Source organism: Mchenga conophoros, linkage group LG3 (genome assembly GCF_057382185.1).
Source record: "Mchenga conophoros isolate Kocher_MC1m ecotype Shallow Benthic linkage group LG3, M_conophoros_male_GT1.1, whole genome shotgun sequence".
NCBI lineage: Eukaryota > Metazoa > Chordata > Actinopteri > Cichliformes > Cichlidae > Mchenga > Mchenga conophoros.
The window spans coordinates 34,497,365-34,515,378 of NC_140528.1; the positions used below are offsets into that span (position 1 = coordinate 34,497,365).

Genomic DNA, 18,014 nt, shown 5'->3' on the forward strand with positions numbered 1-18,014 from the left:
TATATAGAAATATATAGAAATACTATGATTAAGCATAAATACTACATTTAGTAGAAATACTATGTTTTAGCACAAATACTATAAAAAGCAGAAATACTATAATTTAGCAGAAATACTATATTAAGCACAAATCCTATAAAAAGCAGAAATAGGATGATTAAGCATAAACACTACATTTAGTAGAAATATTATGTTTGAGCAAAAATCCTATAAAAAGCAGAAATACTATATTAGGCACAAATCCCATAAAAAGCAGAAATAGTATGATTAAGCATAAATACTACATTTAGTAGAAATACTATGTTTTAGCACAAATAGTATAAAAAGCAGAAATACTGTAATTTAGCAGAAATAGTATGATTTAGCACAATAGTAATCAGTTAAACAGAAAAATTGGAAAAGCAAAATGGACAGCTGAAAAAATGCTGAACATGCTGAGGGTCCCTCAAATATACTCGTTAAATGAAAAAATCAGCAAAAAAATGCACAGGGAGAGAGAAGTAAGTTTCTAGGTCAGCCTGGGAGCTGCTGAATTTGAATCCACCAATCAGAGAGCCTGTGTACTTTTTCCCGCCAAAACATGTGCCTCTTTTTACACACGCAGCACAGAGAGGCACAGGATTATTGCAGCCTATTTCTCATAGTGAGGACTCCCCTCAAACAAATGACCATAATTCCCAAACCGTAGGGGCTAGAGCGGTCATTCTTACACCGTTTTGTTCAGAAGAGATGGGGGAATTTTCCAGTGTTTACAATTTATCATTAAAATATGAATTATTAAAGATATTTGACTTGTAATGCACCATAACTGAGTAGAGCGAAGCAAAAACTGCCTTGACTTGCCCTCAAACAACGCTTTGTAACTCGAAATCTATTTGGAGTATCGATATCATTCTTTCACCGTAAGAGACAGCAGGCTTTGGTGAACAGTCATGGAAATTTTCAGGTCTCTGTGGAAATCCAAAAAAAAATTATGACGAGAGAAAAAAGTGGTTCATTTCCAGAGTTTTAAATCTGAAGAAATCTGAGCGAAGGACGAATTTCCTACCCTCAAACAAGTCCAACTCATTTCAGAACGGTAATAGGTGAGAAAGAAATTCTTGAATTGTGAGCGTCAGGGGTGTCTGAAGATATTCGGGGACAAGCCTCATGTCTTAAAGTCGCTTCGTTAAGGAGATATGACGATTCGAATATGCCTCTCATTACAGAAATCCAGCGATGATTTTGAACAAGCTCTCCATTGACTTTATATGGAGAGTTTTGAGACCTTGTGTTGGTCTGAGGAGATTTGCAAAAATTCTATAAATCCCACAACAATGATAGTGACATTTTCTGAAAGCCAGCAAAAATACCTACGTTTTGATGTATAATTTGTGGAAGTTGAGTGAAAATTGAGCAAGTAGCAAGAAGTTGTTCGGACATGAAGTGAAAATTGCAAAACCTTCAGTGGCACACTGGAAGCCAAGAGCATAGCAACCATAACAACGCATGTATTTTGTGAAAAATCACAATTTTGCAACTCAAAACTTTAAGAGGCATAAAAGTAAAACAGTAAAACATTTGAAAAAGCTGAATCATACCTGAATAGCCCAATAATTTGTGAACATTTTAAAGTTTGAATGGTTGTTCTAGGTGAAAATATGAGGAAGTAGTTAAGTTTCAAAAACAAGCAAATTTTAGCAGAATTGCAGAAGTTTCCCATTCATTTCAATGGGACAAATTAAAGGAAAAAAGCTTAATATTTTAAAAAGTATAATAGTTAAAAATAGCAAAAATCGTAGCGTAAATTAGCAGAAATAGCAGAATAGTTTAAAATTTGAACGGTGAAAATCGGCTGAAAATTGTGGAAGTAGTTAAGTGCCAAAAAGTGTACGGAAGCAACTAGAATAATAATAATAACTAGAAAGTGCATTTTCTGAAGAAACTGCAGTGTGAATGCTTGAATCTGAATGTATGCACTGAAATGAATTAATTGCTGAATTTTGAGTTAAAAATATTGAATGAGATTAAAAAAAACCAAAAAAACCCCGAATTTAACATGAAAACAAAGGTGCTGAACTGCTAAAAGCTAAAGGTTACACAGAAGAAGGAGTTGGAAAAAAACTGAAAATGTTTTAAATGTAAATTAGAAAACCCTAAGAAATGAGAAAAGAACATTTAGAGTCAGAAAACATCTGAATGAATATTAAAAGGTCATATTCTTTGAATCACTGAATGACTCAAATGTGATCCCTCCACTTTGATCCACACAGTTTAAAAAGTTTAAATGCCTGAGCTTTGAAAGATACGGTGTTGGAAAGAGAACAATAATGGCGACAATTTGAGGGTAAAATGATGGCTGTAACACTGTGGACACAGCAGCAGTTGAAAGAGAAGTGCTTAAGATGAATCTTGGTACAGTGGCAGGCAGAGCTCGTTAAGCAGGCAGGTGTGAGCCTGGTTGCTATAGTGACTGCACCCAATGGCTCCATACACACGTACACAGACATGCGCCTCACTTTTGCTGCTTAAAATGAACAGAAAAGTCAGGCCGAAACAAATCGTTCCCAAATGAAAAGTAAAAGTCGTATTGACAAAATTCTTTCACCGTGAGCGACAGCAGCTTCTAGTCTACTGAATTCTCAGTTTTCATGCCTGTGGAGTTTATTATATGGACATGGTGACAGTGGAAAGACACCATGCTCTTCTGATTTTCAAACCAACCTTCTGAGCGATTTTAACATTAGAGTCTATGGAAGAGTTGGAGGGAGGAGGCTGTGCATTGGTGACATTTATGAAAGAACCATAACACCTAGTACAATAGTAAACACATTGGATGAAAGAGGACAGCGATGGCTACATTTTGAGGGTAAAATCATACCTGTAGAGCAAACGCTGCGGACACAGCAGCAGTTTTAAAAAAGATTTTAAGATTAATTTTTTTGCTCCTCTCACTCTAGCAGTTGAGCTGCCTCACTCTAGCCCCAACATTCCGTCCCATACACACCCATTATAAACTCTGAAACGGGTGAAAAAACATCATGAAACTTAAACTGGAACTGAAGAAAAAGTATAATAGATATTGAAAAGATAAATACAAGTTGAATAGTTGAATGTCTTGTCTTCGTTTTAAAGTTTGAATGGTGGCTCTATGTCAATGTATGTGGAAGTAGATACAGTTTAAAGAGGATGAAGTTGAATGAGAATTTGAAGGGTCTCCCCATTGAAATACATTATAAATTTTTGTTGAAAAAAGTTGAATAAAATTAAAAATATAAATGTTAAAAATGAGAAAAATAGAAGCAATGTTGTCCAAAAGAATAGGAATCTAACGGTGTTTGAATGGTTTTTCTAAGTTGAACGGTTTTGAAGGAGTTGGCTTTCAAAAAACGTACGGAATAGATAATAATAATAAAATATAATAATAAAGATTAGAAGAACAATACTGTGAATGCTTTTCAAGCATTCACACTAATAAAGAATAAAGAGAAACAGGAACTCAATAGTGTGGATGCTTAAAGCATCCACACAATAATAACTAGAAAGTGCATTTTCTGAAGAAACTGCAGTGTGAATGCTTGAATCTGAATGTATGCATTGAAATGAAATAATTACTGAATTTAAGTTAAGAATTTTGAATGAGATAAAAAAAAAAACCCGAATTTAACCTGAAAACAAAAGTGCTGAACTGCTAAAAGCTGAAGGTTACACAGAAGAAGAAGTTGGAAAAAAGCTGAAAATGTTTTAATTGTAAATTAGAAAAACCTAAGAAATGAGAAAAGAACATTTAGAGTCAGAAAACATCTGAAAGAATATTAAAAGGTCATATTCTTTGAATCACTGAATGACTAAAATGTGATCCCTCCACTTGGACCCACACAGTTTAAAAAGTTTACATCTCTGAGCTTTGAAAGACAAGATGTTGGAAAAAGGACAACGATGGCGACGTTTTGAGGGTAAAATGATGGCTTTAACACTGTGGACACAGCAGCAGTTGAAAGAGAAGTGTTTAAGATTAATTTTGGCAGAGTGGCAGAGAGAGCTCGTTAAGCAGGCAGGTGTGAGCCTGGTTGCTATAGTGACCGCACCCAATGGCTCCATACACACGGACACAGACATGCACCTCACTTTTGCTGCTTAAAATGAACAGAAAAGTCAGGCCGAAACAAATCGTTCCCAAATGAAAAGTAAAAGTCGTATTGACAAAATTCTTTCACTGTGAGCGACAGCAATGTCTAGTCTACCAAATTCTCAGTTTTCATGTCTGTGGAGTTTATTATATGGACGTGGTGACAGTGGAAAGACACCATGCTCTTCTGATTTTCAAACGAACCTTCTGAGCCATTTTAACATTAGAGTCTATGGAAGAGTTGGAGGGAGGAGGCTGTGCATTGGTGACATTTATGAAAGAACCATAACACCTAGTACAATAGTAAACACATTGGATGAAAGAGGACAGCCATGGCTACGTTTTGAGGGTAAAATCATACCTGTAGAGCAAACGCTGCGGACACAGCAGCAGTTTTAAAAAAGATTTTAAGATTATTTTTTTTGCTCCTCTCACTCTAGCAGTTGAGCTGCCTCACTCTAGCCCCAACATTCCGTCCCATACACACCCATTATAAACTCTGAAACGGGTGAAAAAACATCATGAAACTTAAACTGGAACTGAAGAAAAAGTATAATAGATATTGAAAAGATAAATGCAAGTTGAATAGTTGAATGTCTTGTCTTCGTTTTAAAGTTTGAATGGTGGCTCTATGTCAATGTATGTGGAAGTAGTAAGAGTTTAAAAATGAGTAAGTTGAATGAGGATTTGAAGGGTCTCCCCATTGAAATACATTATAAATTTTTGTTGAATAAAGTTGAATAAAATTAAAAATATAAATGTTAAAAATATGAAAAATGGAAGCAGTGTTGTCCAAAAGAATAGGAATCTAACAGTGTTGGAATGGTTTTTCTAAGTTGAACGGTTTTGAAGGAGTAGGATTACAAAAAACGTACGGAATACAGAATAAAATATAATAACTAGAAAGTGCATTTTCTGAAGAAACTGCAGTGTGAATGCTTGAATCTGAATGTATGCACTGAAATGAATTAATTGCTGAATTTTGAGTTAAAAATATTGAATGAGATAAAAAAAAAAAACCAAAAAAAAAACCCGAATTTAACCTGAAAACAAAGGTGCTGAACTGCTAAAAGCTGAAGGTTACACAGAAGAAGAAGTTGGAAAAAAACTGAAAATGTTTTAAATGTAAATTAGAAAACCCTAAGAAATGAGAAAAGAACATTTAGAGTCAGAAAACATCTGAATGAATATTAAAAGGTCATATTCTTTGAATCACTGAATGACTAAAATGTGATCCCTCCACTTTGATCCACACAGTTTAAAAAGTTTAAATGCCTGAGCTTTGAAAGATACGGTGTTGGAAAGAGAACAATAATGGCGACAATTTGAGGGTAAAATGATGGCTGTAACACTGTGGACACAGCAGCAGTTGAAAGAGAAGTGTTTAAGATGAATCTTGGCAGAGTGAGAGAGAGAGCTCGTTAAGCAGGCAGGTGTGAGCCTGGTTGCTATAGTGACCGCACCCAATGGCTCCATACACACGTACACAGACATGCGCCTCACTTTTGCTGCTTAAAATGAACAGAAAAGTCAGGCCGAAACAAATCGTTCCCAAATGAAAAGTAAAAGTCGTATTGACAAAATTCTTTCACTGTGAGCGACAGCAATGTCTAGTCTACTGAATTCTCAGTTTTCATGCCTGTGGAGTTTATTATATGGACATGGTGACAGTGGAAAGACACCATGCTCTTCTGATTTTCAAACGAACCTTCTGAGCCATTTTAACATTAGAGTCTATGGAAGAGTTGGAGGGAGGAGGCTGTGCATTGGTGACATTTATGAAAGAACCATAACACCTAGGACAATAGTAAACACATTGGATGAAAGAGGACAGCCATGGCTACGTTTTGAGGGTAAAATCATATCTGTAGAGCAAACGCTGCGGACACAGCAGCAGTTTTAAAAAAGATTTTAAGATTATTTTTTTTGCTCCTCTCACTCTAGCAGTTGAGCTGCCTCACTCTAGCCCCAACATTCCGTCCCATACACACCCATTATAAACTCTGAAACGGGTGAAAAAACATCATGAAACTTAAACTGGAACTGAAGAAAAAGTATAATAGATATTGAAAAGATAAATGCAAGTTGAATAGTTGAATGTCTTGTCTTCGTTTTAAAGTTTGAATGGTGGCTCTATGTCAATGTATGTGGAAGTAGTAAGAGTTTAAAAATGAGTAAGTTGAATGAGGATTTGAAGGGTCTCCCCATTGAAATACATTATAAATTTTTGTTGAATAAAGTTGAATAAAATTAAAAATATAAATGTTAAAAATATGAAAAATGGAAGCAGTGTTGTCCAAAAGAATAGGAATCTAACGATGTTTGAATGGTTTTTCTAAGTTGAACGGTTTTGAAGGAGTAGGATTACAAAAAACGTACGGAATACAGAATAAAATATAATAATAACTAGAAAGTGCATTTTCTGAAGAAACTGCAGTGTGAATGCTTGAATCTGAATGTATGCACTGAAATGAATTAATTACTGAATTTAAGTTAAAAATCTTGAATGAGATAAAAAAAAAAACCCCCGAATTTAACCTGAAAACAAAAGTGCTGAACTGCTAAAAGCTGAAGGTTACACAGAAGAAGAAGTTGGAAAAAAGCTGAAAATGTTTTAATTGTAAATTAGAAAAACCTAAGAAATGAGAAAAGAACATTTAGAGTCAGAAAACATCTTTAAAAGGTCATATTCTTTGAATCACTGAATGACTAAAATGTGATCCCTCCACTTGGACCCACACAGTTTAAAAAGTTTACATCTCTGAGCTTTGAAAGACAAAATGTTGGAAAGAGAACAACGATGGCGACGTTTTGAGGGTAAAATGATGGCTTTAACACTGTGGACACAGCAGCAGTTGAAAGAGAAGTGCTTAAGATGAATCTTGGTACAGTGGCAGAGAGAGCTCGTTAAGCAGGCAGGTGTGAGCCTGGTTGCTATAGTGACCGCACCCAATGGCTCCATACACACGCACACAGACATGCACCTCACTTTTGCTGCTTAAAATGAACAGAAAAGTCAGGCCGAAACAAATCGTTCCCAAATGAAAAGTAAAAGTCGTATTGACAAAATTCTTTCACTGTGAGCGACAGCAATGTCTAGTCTACCAAATTCTCAGTTTTCATGTCTGTGGAGTTTATTATATGGACGTGGTGACAGTGGAAAGACACCATGCTCTTCTGATTTTCAAACGAACCTTCTGAGCCATTTTAACATTAGAGTCTATGGAAGAGTTGGAGGGAGGAGGCTGTGCATTGGTGACATTTATGAAAGAACCATAACACCTAGTACAATAGTAAACACATTGGATGAAAGAGGACAGCCATGGCTACGTTTTGAGGGTAAAATCATACCTGTAGAGCAAACGCTGCGGACACAGCAGCAGTTTTAAAAAAGATTTTAAGATTATTTTTTTTGCTCCTCTCACTCTAGCAGTTGAGCTGCCTCACTCTAGCCCCAACATTCCGTCCCATACACACCCATTATAAACTCTGAAACGGGTGAAAAAACATCATGAAACTTAAACTGGAACTGAAGAAAAAGTATAATAGATATTGAAAAGATAAATGCAAGTTGAATAGTTGAATGTCTTGTCTTCGTTTTAAAGTTTGAATGGTGGCTCTATGTCAATGTATGTGGAAGTAGTAAGAGTTTAAAAATGAGTAAGTTGAATGAGGATTTGAAGGGTCTCCCCATTGAAATACATTATAAATTTTTGTTGAATAAAGTTGAATAAAATTAAAAATATAAATGTTAAAAATATGAAAAATGGAAGCAGTGTTGTCCAAAAGAATAGGAATCTAACGGTGTTGGAATGGTTTTTCTAAGTTGAACGGTTTTGAAGGAGTAGGATTACAAAAAACGTACGGAATACAGAATAAAATATAATAATAATAATAATAAAGATTACAACAACAATACTGTGAATGCTTTTCAAGCATTCACACTAATAATAATAATAATAAAGATTACAACAACAATACTGTGAATGCTTTTCAAGCATTCACACTAATAACTAGAAAGTGCATTTTCTGAAGAAACTGCAGTGTGAATGCTTGAATCTGAATGTATGCACTGAAATGAATTAATTGCTGAATTTAAGTTAAAAATCTTGAATGAGATAAAAAAAACAAAAAAAACAACCTGAATTTAACCTGAAAACAACAGTGCTGAACTGCTAAAAGCTGAAGGTTACACAGAAGAAAAAGTTGGAAAAAAGCTGAAAATGTTTTAATTGTAAATTAGAAAAACCTAAGAAATGAGAAAAGAACATTTAGAGTCAGAAAACATCTGAAAGAATATTAAAAGGTCATATTCTTTGAATCACTGAATGACTAAAATGTGATCCCTCCACTTGGACCCACACAGTTTAAAAAGTTTACATCTCTGAGCTTTGAAAGACAAGATGTTGGAAAAAGAACAACGATGGCGACGTTTTGAGGGTAAAATGATGGCTTTAACACTGTGGACACAGCAGCAGTTGAAAGAGAAGTGTTTAAGATGAATCTTGGCAGAGTGAGAGAGAGAGCTCGTTAAGCAGGCAGGTGTGAGCCTGGTTGCTATAGTGACTGCACCCAAGGGCTCCATACACACGTACACAGACATGCACCTCACTTTTGCTGCTTAAAATGAACAGAAAAGTCAGGCCGAAACAAATCGTTCCCAAATGAAAAGTAAAAGTCGTATTGACGAAATTCTTTCACCGTGAGCGACAGCAATGTCTAGTCTACCAAATTCTCAGTTTTCATGTCTGTGGAGTTTATTATATGGACGTGGTGACAGTGGAAAGACACCATGCTCTTCTGATTTTCAAACGAACCTTCTGAGCCATTTTAACATTAGAGTCTATGGAAGAGTTGGAAGGAGGAGGCTGTGCATTGGTGACATTTATGAGAGAACCGTAACACCTAGGACAATAGTAAACACATTGGATGAAAGAGGACAGCCATGGCTACGTTTTGAGGGTAAAATCATACCTGTAGAGCAAACGCTGCGGACACAGCAGCAGTTTTAAAAAAGATTTTAAGATTATTTTTTTTGCTCCTCTCACTCTAGCAGTTGAGCTGCCTCACTCTAGCCCCAACATTCCGTCCCATACACACCCATTATAAATTTTGAAACGGGTGAAAAAACATCATGAAACTTAAACTGGAACTGAAGAAAAAGTATAATAGATATTGAAAAGATAAATACAAGTTGAATAGTTGAATGTCTTGTCTTCGTTTTAAAGTTTGAATGGTGGCTCTATGTCAATGTATGTGGAAGTAGTAAGAGTTTAAAAATGAGTAAATTGAATGAGAATTTGAAGGGTCTCCCCATTGAAATACATGGGAAATTTTTGTTGAATAAAGTTGAATAAAATTAAAAATATAAATGTTAAAAATGAGAAAAATAGAAGCAGTCATGTCCAAAAGAATAGGAATCTAATGGTGTTTGAATGGTTTTTCTAAGTTGAACGGTTTTGAAGGAGTAGGAGTACAAAAAACGTACGGAATAGATAAAATAGAATAATAAAGATTAGAAGAACAATACTGTGAATGCTTTTCAAGCATTCACACTAATAATAAAGATTAGAAGAACAATACTGTGAATGCTTTTCAAGCATTCACACTAATAATAGTCATCACTTCTAGTTTCACAGCAGCAAACTGGGAACATTCAGCGTCTCAAAGATTGACCTGTTGGCACCTGCAGACATTGTTGAGCTGGCTCTGCTGATCTTGTCTTCATTTCTCCACTATTTGGAGAAGCTTCAGCAGGATCCACAGTCAGAGTCAAAGTGGAGTTCTAGCATGGACGTGACGCTTCAAGAAGCTTCAGACAGACAGTGTTCTCCAAAAGTTCTGCTCTAAAAGGAAACTTTGAGCTGTGATTGTTGTAGTCAGAAGGATGGAGGCTGGATCTTTGATGAGTGCTTGCACACAGGCTGTCTTTAAGTATTCTGGGACACAGCCAGAGGACAGACGAGTGTTCATTATTGGAAGCAGCCGAGGGGCAGGGACATCCCAAACTTCACTCAGGAACTTTGGAGGAATCATATCTACACAGCTTGATGAGCCTTTCAGTTGTGCCACAGTCCTTCAAAGCTCCTCCACAGAGACTGGCACAAAAGAAGATCAGATATGGTGGCTGGGGTCGGGGACATCAAGAAAAGAATCAGGAGCTGCTGTTTTGGATTTCCTCTCATTCATTTGATGCTTCAGAAAGTTTAGAAAGTGGAGACGTTCCTCACTCGATGCCGTAATCTGGTGAGAACTTGTAGGATTTCAGACGCTCCACTGAGCTCCAAAGAGCTCCAAAGAGCTCTGGGCTGTACTTATTAGAATGAATTAAAGGAGAGAAATAGCCGGCCCTCGCCTCCTTCACCTGTTCATTGAAAGCAGTCGTTCATGCTTTCATTTCTTGATGACGCAGCTGAAGATTCACCTTCTTCCGTCTCCTTTCTGCCCTCCAGCATTGTCTTTTCAGACTGTGAATGTCTTTGTGGATCCAGGGCAGCGAGCGAGCACCACGTTTAGTCCTGATCTTAAAGGTGCAGTTGAATCTAAAGTGGATGTACAAAGGAGGTTCAGATCATTCAGAGTGTTTGTGTGTGTGAGGGAGGAGGAACACCAGTGGTGGTAGAAACACTGATGAACATGTTTCTCCTGCTTCCTCATGAAAAGAGCGTCAGCGTACTGACACGGCTGCTTTTGCCTGTTCACTTGGAAAAATGATCTCAAACAGAATCCATCAATGATCAGAGAGAAACACATCAGCTCAAAGCCTGGAGTTCATACTGAAGCCCACAGTTATATGTAGGCCAACAACACGCTGTTTGAAACCAATGAATTTACTGTACTGAGGAACTCAAATGAGTCAGTAAGATCATCAACATGGATCTTAAAATCAGCAGCTCAGATCATGTGATCACACATAAGAACCATGGAGCAGGAAACATCTGAGAGTTCAGCTCCAACTCTGATGGAGTCTTAGGAGGGCGGAGATACCTGCACAGATAGGAGCTGTTTCACACTTTAACAAGCAGCACCTCCAAACTACACCCTTCATCCACCTTAATAGGGGAGCATTTGAAGCCAAAGCTCCACCCACCCAGCCACTTCCTCTGGGCTGACTGAAACAATCATATGTGGGGTCAGAGTTCACAGACTAGACAGTCCTCTCCAGATTTCATCATGTTTCTGTTCAAAACATCAAATCAAGCTGATGGGAAGTTGTAGAATCCTTCAGAATAAAAGCCTGACTATTCAGAGCTCCAACATTAAGAAGAGCAAAGTGAACCAAGGTGGGTGGAGGCAGCAGAGAAACTGTAGGGTGGAGCTGAATGCTTCATCAATGGGATGATGCAGCAGATTTCCTCCACCTTGCACAAACTGTCCTGTTAGTTATTATGACTGGAACATCCAAAATGTCTCCAGAGGCTCCGAGTCCAGCTGAACATGTATTAGTGTTTAGAGTGGAACTGAGGTGATAGGGACTAGGACCTGGGGGACGTCAGTCAGTGACGGAGCGGTCAGCAGGTGTGGGCAGGTGTGGACAGGTACTTGATGGACTGTTTCCTGCTGGACTCCATATGATATGTTAGCAGAGAGGATCTGGCTCCTGATTGGTTGAAGTGGAGCCCATCTGCTGCAGAAAGATGCCTCCTGTCCCAGAAAACATTGAAGTTGTCTCTAAAGCCCAGGCTGTGGGAGTCACACAGAGGAGAGCCAGGTGTGGAGGCCGAGCAGCCGCCCAAACGCCCCACGGCCACAGGTGGGAGTGGGGCCGCAGATACAAACACTACGGTGGGCTTGTTTCACAGCCTCACAAAGACACACAAAGTCCAGTTTGAGGAAGTGGGAGCGCTGTTTGGAGTCCAGTTGGTGCCCATGTGGATAAGGATGGTGTCGGCCTCCGGACGGGATCGTATTCTGCCAGGAAACTTGTCTAAAACGTCCCAGAGCGTCGGGCCGGGAAAAGACAGAGCGCACGCCTCCTTTATTGTGAAATTCCTCACCATGGTAACTGAACACATCAGCTGGTCTGCAGCAGGTCATGTTCAGAGTTTGAGGCTCAAAGTGTCCCATTTTCACTGATTGTTTCCCGACGACATGCTTCACGTGTGATATGGATCCTCTGCTGAAGGAATCTGCTTTCTATCCACAACCTGTTGATCCGTGTCTGACTAACAGCAGCGCAGGAAGCCCTGCAGTTACAGAGAAACTGTCTGAGTCGCATTGTTGCTGCAGTTTACCTGCAACTGCTGTGAAGAAAAAGTCTCCATGTGTTTGTGTTTGGTCCTAATCTGCTGCCTGTCTGTTTGACATGCTGGATTTCCAGCTGATCGATGACAGATTAGAAACTGATCAGTCTATTGATCACACAATATTCCATCAATAGAACTGATTTGACTTTGATTTGTGTAACAAAGTGATTTCTGATCCTTCATGATCAGAATCAGAAACAGAATCAGAATCGTGTTTATTGGCCAAGTATATGTGCAGACACATACAGGGAATTTGGTTCCGGTAGATGGTGGCTCTCAAGCACAGCAATGTAAATCTCTCTCTCTCACACACACACACACACACACACACACACACACACACACACACACACACACACACACACACACACACACGTGTCTATATATACACATTACACATACATACACAAAGCTGTGTAAACCAACTATAAATAACGAATCTAAACTTATATACATAAAATACAGAAATGAATGAGGTGGAATGAATACTACAGAATGTACATAAGGTGCAGCTGCAGTCTGGCAGTGGGAGCAGTGTGACAGGTCAACTGTTTAGAAGGGAGATGGCGAGGGGAAAGAAACTGTTCCTGTGTCGGGTGGTCCTGGTCTGCAGGCTTCTGTACCGTCTGCCAGAGGGCAGCAGATCAAAAAGTCTGTGTGCAGGGTGTGAGGGGTCTGTGATGATTTTCCCTGCCCGTTTCCTGGTTCTTGAGAGGTACAGATCCTGGATGGAGGGCAGGAGGGTGCCGATGATCCTTTCTGCTGCCCGTACAGTCTGCTGCAGTCTGCTCCTGTCCTGTTTAGTGGCTGCTCCATACCAGACTGTGATGGAGGAGCACAGGACAGACTCAATGACCGCAGTGTAGAACTTGATCAGCAGCTCCTGTGGAAGACTGTACTTCCCCAGTTGTCTCAGGAAGTACATCCTCTGCTGGGTCTTTTTGAGGATGGAGTTGATGTTGGTCTCCCACTTCTGGTCCTGGGAGATGGTTGTACCCAGGAACTTGAAGGTCTTCACAATTGACACAGGGCTGTCTGATATGGTGAGGGGGAGCAGAGTTGAGGGATGTCTCCTGAAGTCCACTGTCATCTCTACAGTCTTAAGAGTGTTCAGCTCCAGATTGTGCTGACTGCACCAGAGTACCAGCCGCTCAACTTCCTGCCGGTATGCAGACTCATCACCATCTTGAATGAGGCCAATGACAGTGGTGTCATCTGCAAACTTTAGGAGTTTGACAGCCGAGTTCTTGGAGGTGCAGTCGTTAGTGTAGAGGGAGAACAGTAGTGGTGAGAGGACACATCCTTGAGGGGCACCAATACTGAGGGACCGGGTTTCAGAGGTGATCTCCCCCAGCCTCACTTGTTGCTTTCTGTCTGTCAGGAAGCTGGTGATCCACTGACAGGTAGCTGGTGACACGCTGAGCTGGGAGAGTTTGGAGGAAAGAAGTTCAGGCACAATGGTGTTAAAAGCCGAACTAAAGTCCACAAACAGGACCCTGGCATAAGTTCCCGGGCAGTCAAGGTGTTGCAGGATGTAATGCAGCCCCATGTTCACTGCATCATCCACCGACCTGTTTGCCCGGTAGGCAAACTGCAGAGGGTCCAGCTGGTGGCCTGTAATGTCTTTCAGATGGGCTAACACCGGTCGTTCGAAGGATTTCATGACCACAGACGTCAAGGCGACAGGTCTGTAGTCATTCAGTCCTGTGATGGTGGGTTTCTTGGGGACAGGGATGATGGTGGAGCGTTTGAAGCAGGAGGGAACTTCACACAGCTCCAGGGATCTGTTGAAGATGCGAGTAAAGATGGGAGCCAGCTGTTCAGCACAGGTTTTGAGGCAGGAGGGTGAGACGCCATCTGGTCCGGGGGTTTTCCTGGGCTTCTGTTTCTGGAATAGTCGGCTCACATCCTCAGTGTGTATTCTGAGTTTCAGGGAGGAGGAAAGGGGGGTGAGAGGTGTGGTGGAGGTCGTTGAGTCTGGATTGGGGAGGGTGGGGGTGGTCGTTGAGTCTGGATTGGAGAGGGTGGGGGTGGTCGTTGAGTCTTGATTGGGGAGGGGCAGGGTGAAGGGGGGAGAGGTGGAAGGTGTGTTGGGAGTCAGTGTCTGAAGCAATGTCCCTGGGGAGGGTGGGGCGTGGGAGTCTGTCCGTCTCAAACCTGCAATAGAAAGTGTTTAACTCGTTGGCCAGGTCTTTGTTTGCTTCAATAGTGGGTGGGGGGCGTCTGTAGCTGGTGATTTCCTGCAGGCCCCTCCACACTGACGCAGGGTCGTTGGCTGAGAGCCGTTCTTCCAGCTTCTGGGAGTAGATCCTTTTAGCTGCTTTGATCTCCTTGGTCAGTGTGTTCCTGGCTTGCTTGTACAGGGCCCTTTCACCACCTCTGTAGGCGTCCTCCTTGGCCTTACGAAGATGTTGGAGTTTAGGAGTGAACCATGGTTTATTATTGTTGTATGTGCAAAAGGTCTTTGTTGGCACACACACGTCTTCACAGAAACTGATGTATGATGTCACAGTGTCCGTGAGCTCATCTAGGTTCTCAGATGCAGCTTCAAAAACAGTCCAATCAGTGGAGTCAAAACAGTCCTGCAGTTCCTGCTTTGCTGCGTTAGTCCACTTCTTCACAGTTTTGACTACAGGCTTGGCACATTTGAGTTTTTGCCTATAAACTGGAATAAGATGGACCATGCAGTGATCAGAATGTCCCAAAGCTGCCCGGGGCACAGAGCGATAGGCATCTTTTAGAGTGGTGTAGCAGTGATCCAGTATGATGTTGTCCCTGGTGGGGCAGTCTATGTGCTGTCTGTATTTAGGGAGTATGATGTGACAGTGTCAGAGCTGAATGCACTTGTAGAGTATCATGTTTTTATGGCTCACATTTAAAGTGTTGCAGCTCTAATGTACAGCTGTCATATTAGAAATAGAAGCAGCTCTGATTTTAGTGCTCAAAGAAATCTATGAAGTGATGAATTCACACATGAACAGTTTTCTGCAGCGTTCCTCTCGGCCTTATTTGCAGCTCCACTCTTGTTTTTGCTCTAATAATTATTTCTCTCCATGAGCTGTTTCTCTGCCTGAAGGAGGCGCCACTCCATCGCTTCATTTAGTGCAGAACAAGAGTCACATGATGCTGCTCTGAACACCAATCACACTTTGTACAGCTCATGTTGTGTTTGTTGTCCTCTCAGTGTGTCAGGTGGAGGTGGAGGAGGGGGCGGAGTCTGTCCAGCTGCCCTTCAGAACCACACAAAACCTGCCTGAAGATACTAAAGTGAAGTGGTGGGAGGTGGGTTCATACAACAAGCTTCACCTGTATAAGAACGGCTCTGACCAGCCTGAAGAACAGCACCAGGTTTACAGAGACCGAACGAAGATGAATGAAGACCTGCTGAAAACTGGAGACCTCAGTCTGACCCTGAAACACCCCACAGAGAGAGACAGTGGGAGATACAGATGTGGAGTCTGGAGTCGTGGAGACATCTTCACCTTCTTCACCAGGAGATACAAAACAGTGCAGCTCAAAGTCAGAGGTTTGTATGTCTGCATGGGTGCGTGTGTGTGTGTGTGTGAGTGTGCGTGTGTGTGTGTGTGTGAGTGTGCGTGTGTGTGTGTGTGTGTGTGTGTGTGTGAGTGTGCGTGTGTGTGTGTGTGTGTGTGTGTGTGTGTGTGTGTGTGTGTGTGCGTGTGTGCGTGCGTGTGTGTGTGCGTGTGTGTGTGTGTGTGTGTGTGTGTGTGTGTGTCTCTGACTGTCTTGTGTCTCCTCTGCAGGGAGAGTTCAGGTCCAGGATCAAACAGGGGACATCAGGAACAGAAGCAGCTCCATTGATCCGACTCCTCTGATGGCTGATCAATCAGTTTGATCTGTGTGTTCTTTGATTATTGATCAGTGATGTCAGAGTGGAGTCAGTGTGATGTTGTTGTTGTGTGTTTGAGACTTTTAGTGTCCATGAAGGTCTCTGCTGCCGTAGATCCTCTGAACTGTGACAGAGGTCTCACTCTGGAGGAAACTCTCAGCACTTTCCAGCAGCTCCTCCATCATGGAGGACGTTCCCTCACTGTAACAGGTGGAGGAGAGAGGAGAAGAAGCACAGGTGGATCCTCTGAGGAAGAGGAGCGTCCTACAAACCACATGATCACATGACCAGAGGGGCGTGGCCTTCAGTGGTAGTAATAAAGGAACAGTCCACATGTTCCACTTTGAAGGCTCATGTAGTTGCGAATTTCTGTTCCAAGCTTTGAAAAAATAATTCTTCCACTTCTTAATGTGAGCTGTTCAGATTTATGTCTGACTCGTACATACAAACAAAAGATGTCACGGTCAAAAAGTATTTGCTGCTACAACGCACATTTCCATTGCCATCCTGGCTCACTCTAACCTGCTACCACACATGCGCTGTAATGTTTTCTTACCCGACACAAATTAAACGCGCAGCATTTATTCTCTAACAACATATTATACAAAATCAAACATGTAACATAATAACTGAAACAGTATCAAAAATATTTCTCTATAGATTGGCTCTAACAGCTCATCTTGTTTCTCTGGCTTTTCTTGTGTGTCTGTGTGTCTTTGTATGTTGGATAGAGTCATGTGACCTGCCCAGGGACTACACATGGAAATGAGCAGTTTAGCTCATTATCCTGATGTCCATGAACATGAACACTGTCCCTGTCAAACAAATCCAGATACAAAGATCAGATCTACTGAGCATCATCAGCGTGTCAGCTGCTAACTGCATCTTCAAATGAATAAATGTGTCTGATCAGCGGTGATAAGAAGAGAGACGCTGAGCGAGTGACATGAAAAAGACCTTCATTTATTTGAATATCAGAGTTTTTAATGAATTACTGCATAAACACTTGAATTACTGTCTGAGCTTCCGCAGTTTCCTGCTGCGTCCACTGGGTGTCAGTAAAGCTGCAGGTTCCTCACCTGGTGTCCCTCAAAGTTAATTCAGGGTGCAGTTTTGGCTCCAACATTTTGAGGACTACACGGTCCATGCTCATTGTTCACTTTATTAGGAACCTATTCCTGCTGTAAAGCTGAAGATTATGTAAAAATATGACGAATGAAAATAAAAAACCTTCTGATCAACTAATGTAGAACAAATCAGTGTATAAGAGACACTCATATCATGCTGATATTCAACCAATACCAACACTGCTGTCAGTACTATTGATCCATGGATCGATACAGCCTGGACCTGAACAAGCTTTATAGAGGAGCTGGTGATCACAGTGAGTGAAGCTGCAGCTACAATGGCAGTGGACAAATAACAGTTATAAATTTTCACAACACATGAAAGGCAATAACTGTTTGAAAAATGTATTTTTTCCTCCTTCCTCTGATTATTGTTTCATGGATGTTATCAGCTTGCTGTTCTGATGAGTTCACAGCAAACATGAAGCAAAGGTCCTCCTCGTCAGTCGTGCCACTAATGGAATATTCTCTCCGAACAGCCAACAGGACAAGGAGAAGTCCGACCGACAGCTGGAATCAAGTTCCACAAACATCTTTTCACTTCTTACAACTTTGGGGTCCTTAGGGACTAGAAAAGCGCTATACAAATACAGGCCATTTACATCTCTGTCCTCTATTTCTGTTTCTGTGATTCAGCTTCTAATATAATATAATATAATATAATATAATATAATATAATTAGG

At 40.7% G+C, this 18,014-nt stretch overlaps 1 protein-coding gene across 2 annotated transcripts in view; it reads left to right on the forward strand.

Annotated features, from left to right (window-relative positions):
* Nucleotides 1-17,504, forward strand: part of LOC146578319 (butyrophilin-like protein 2) — a 71,281-nt gene extending 53,777 nt beyond the window's left edge. For both annotated transcript variants that reach the window (XM_085258410.1, XM_085258419.1), the window contains 2 exons: nt 15,539-15,880; nt 16,119-17,504. In XM_085258410.1, coding sequence (XP_085114536.1) covers nt 15,539-15,880; nt 16,119-16,210 — 434 coding nt within the window. In that variant the 3' untranslated portion in view covers nt 16,211-17,504. The remainder of the gene's footprint in view (nt 1-15,538; nt 15,881-16,118) is intronic.
* Nucleotides 17,505-18,014: the final 510 nt, after the last annotated feature.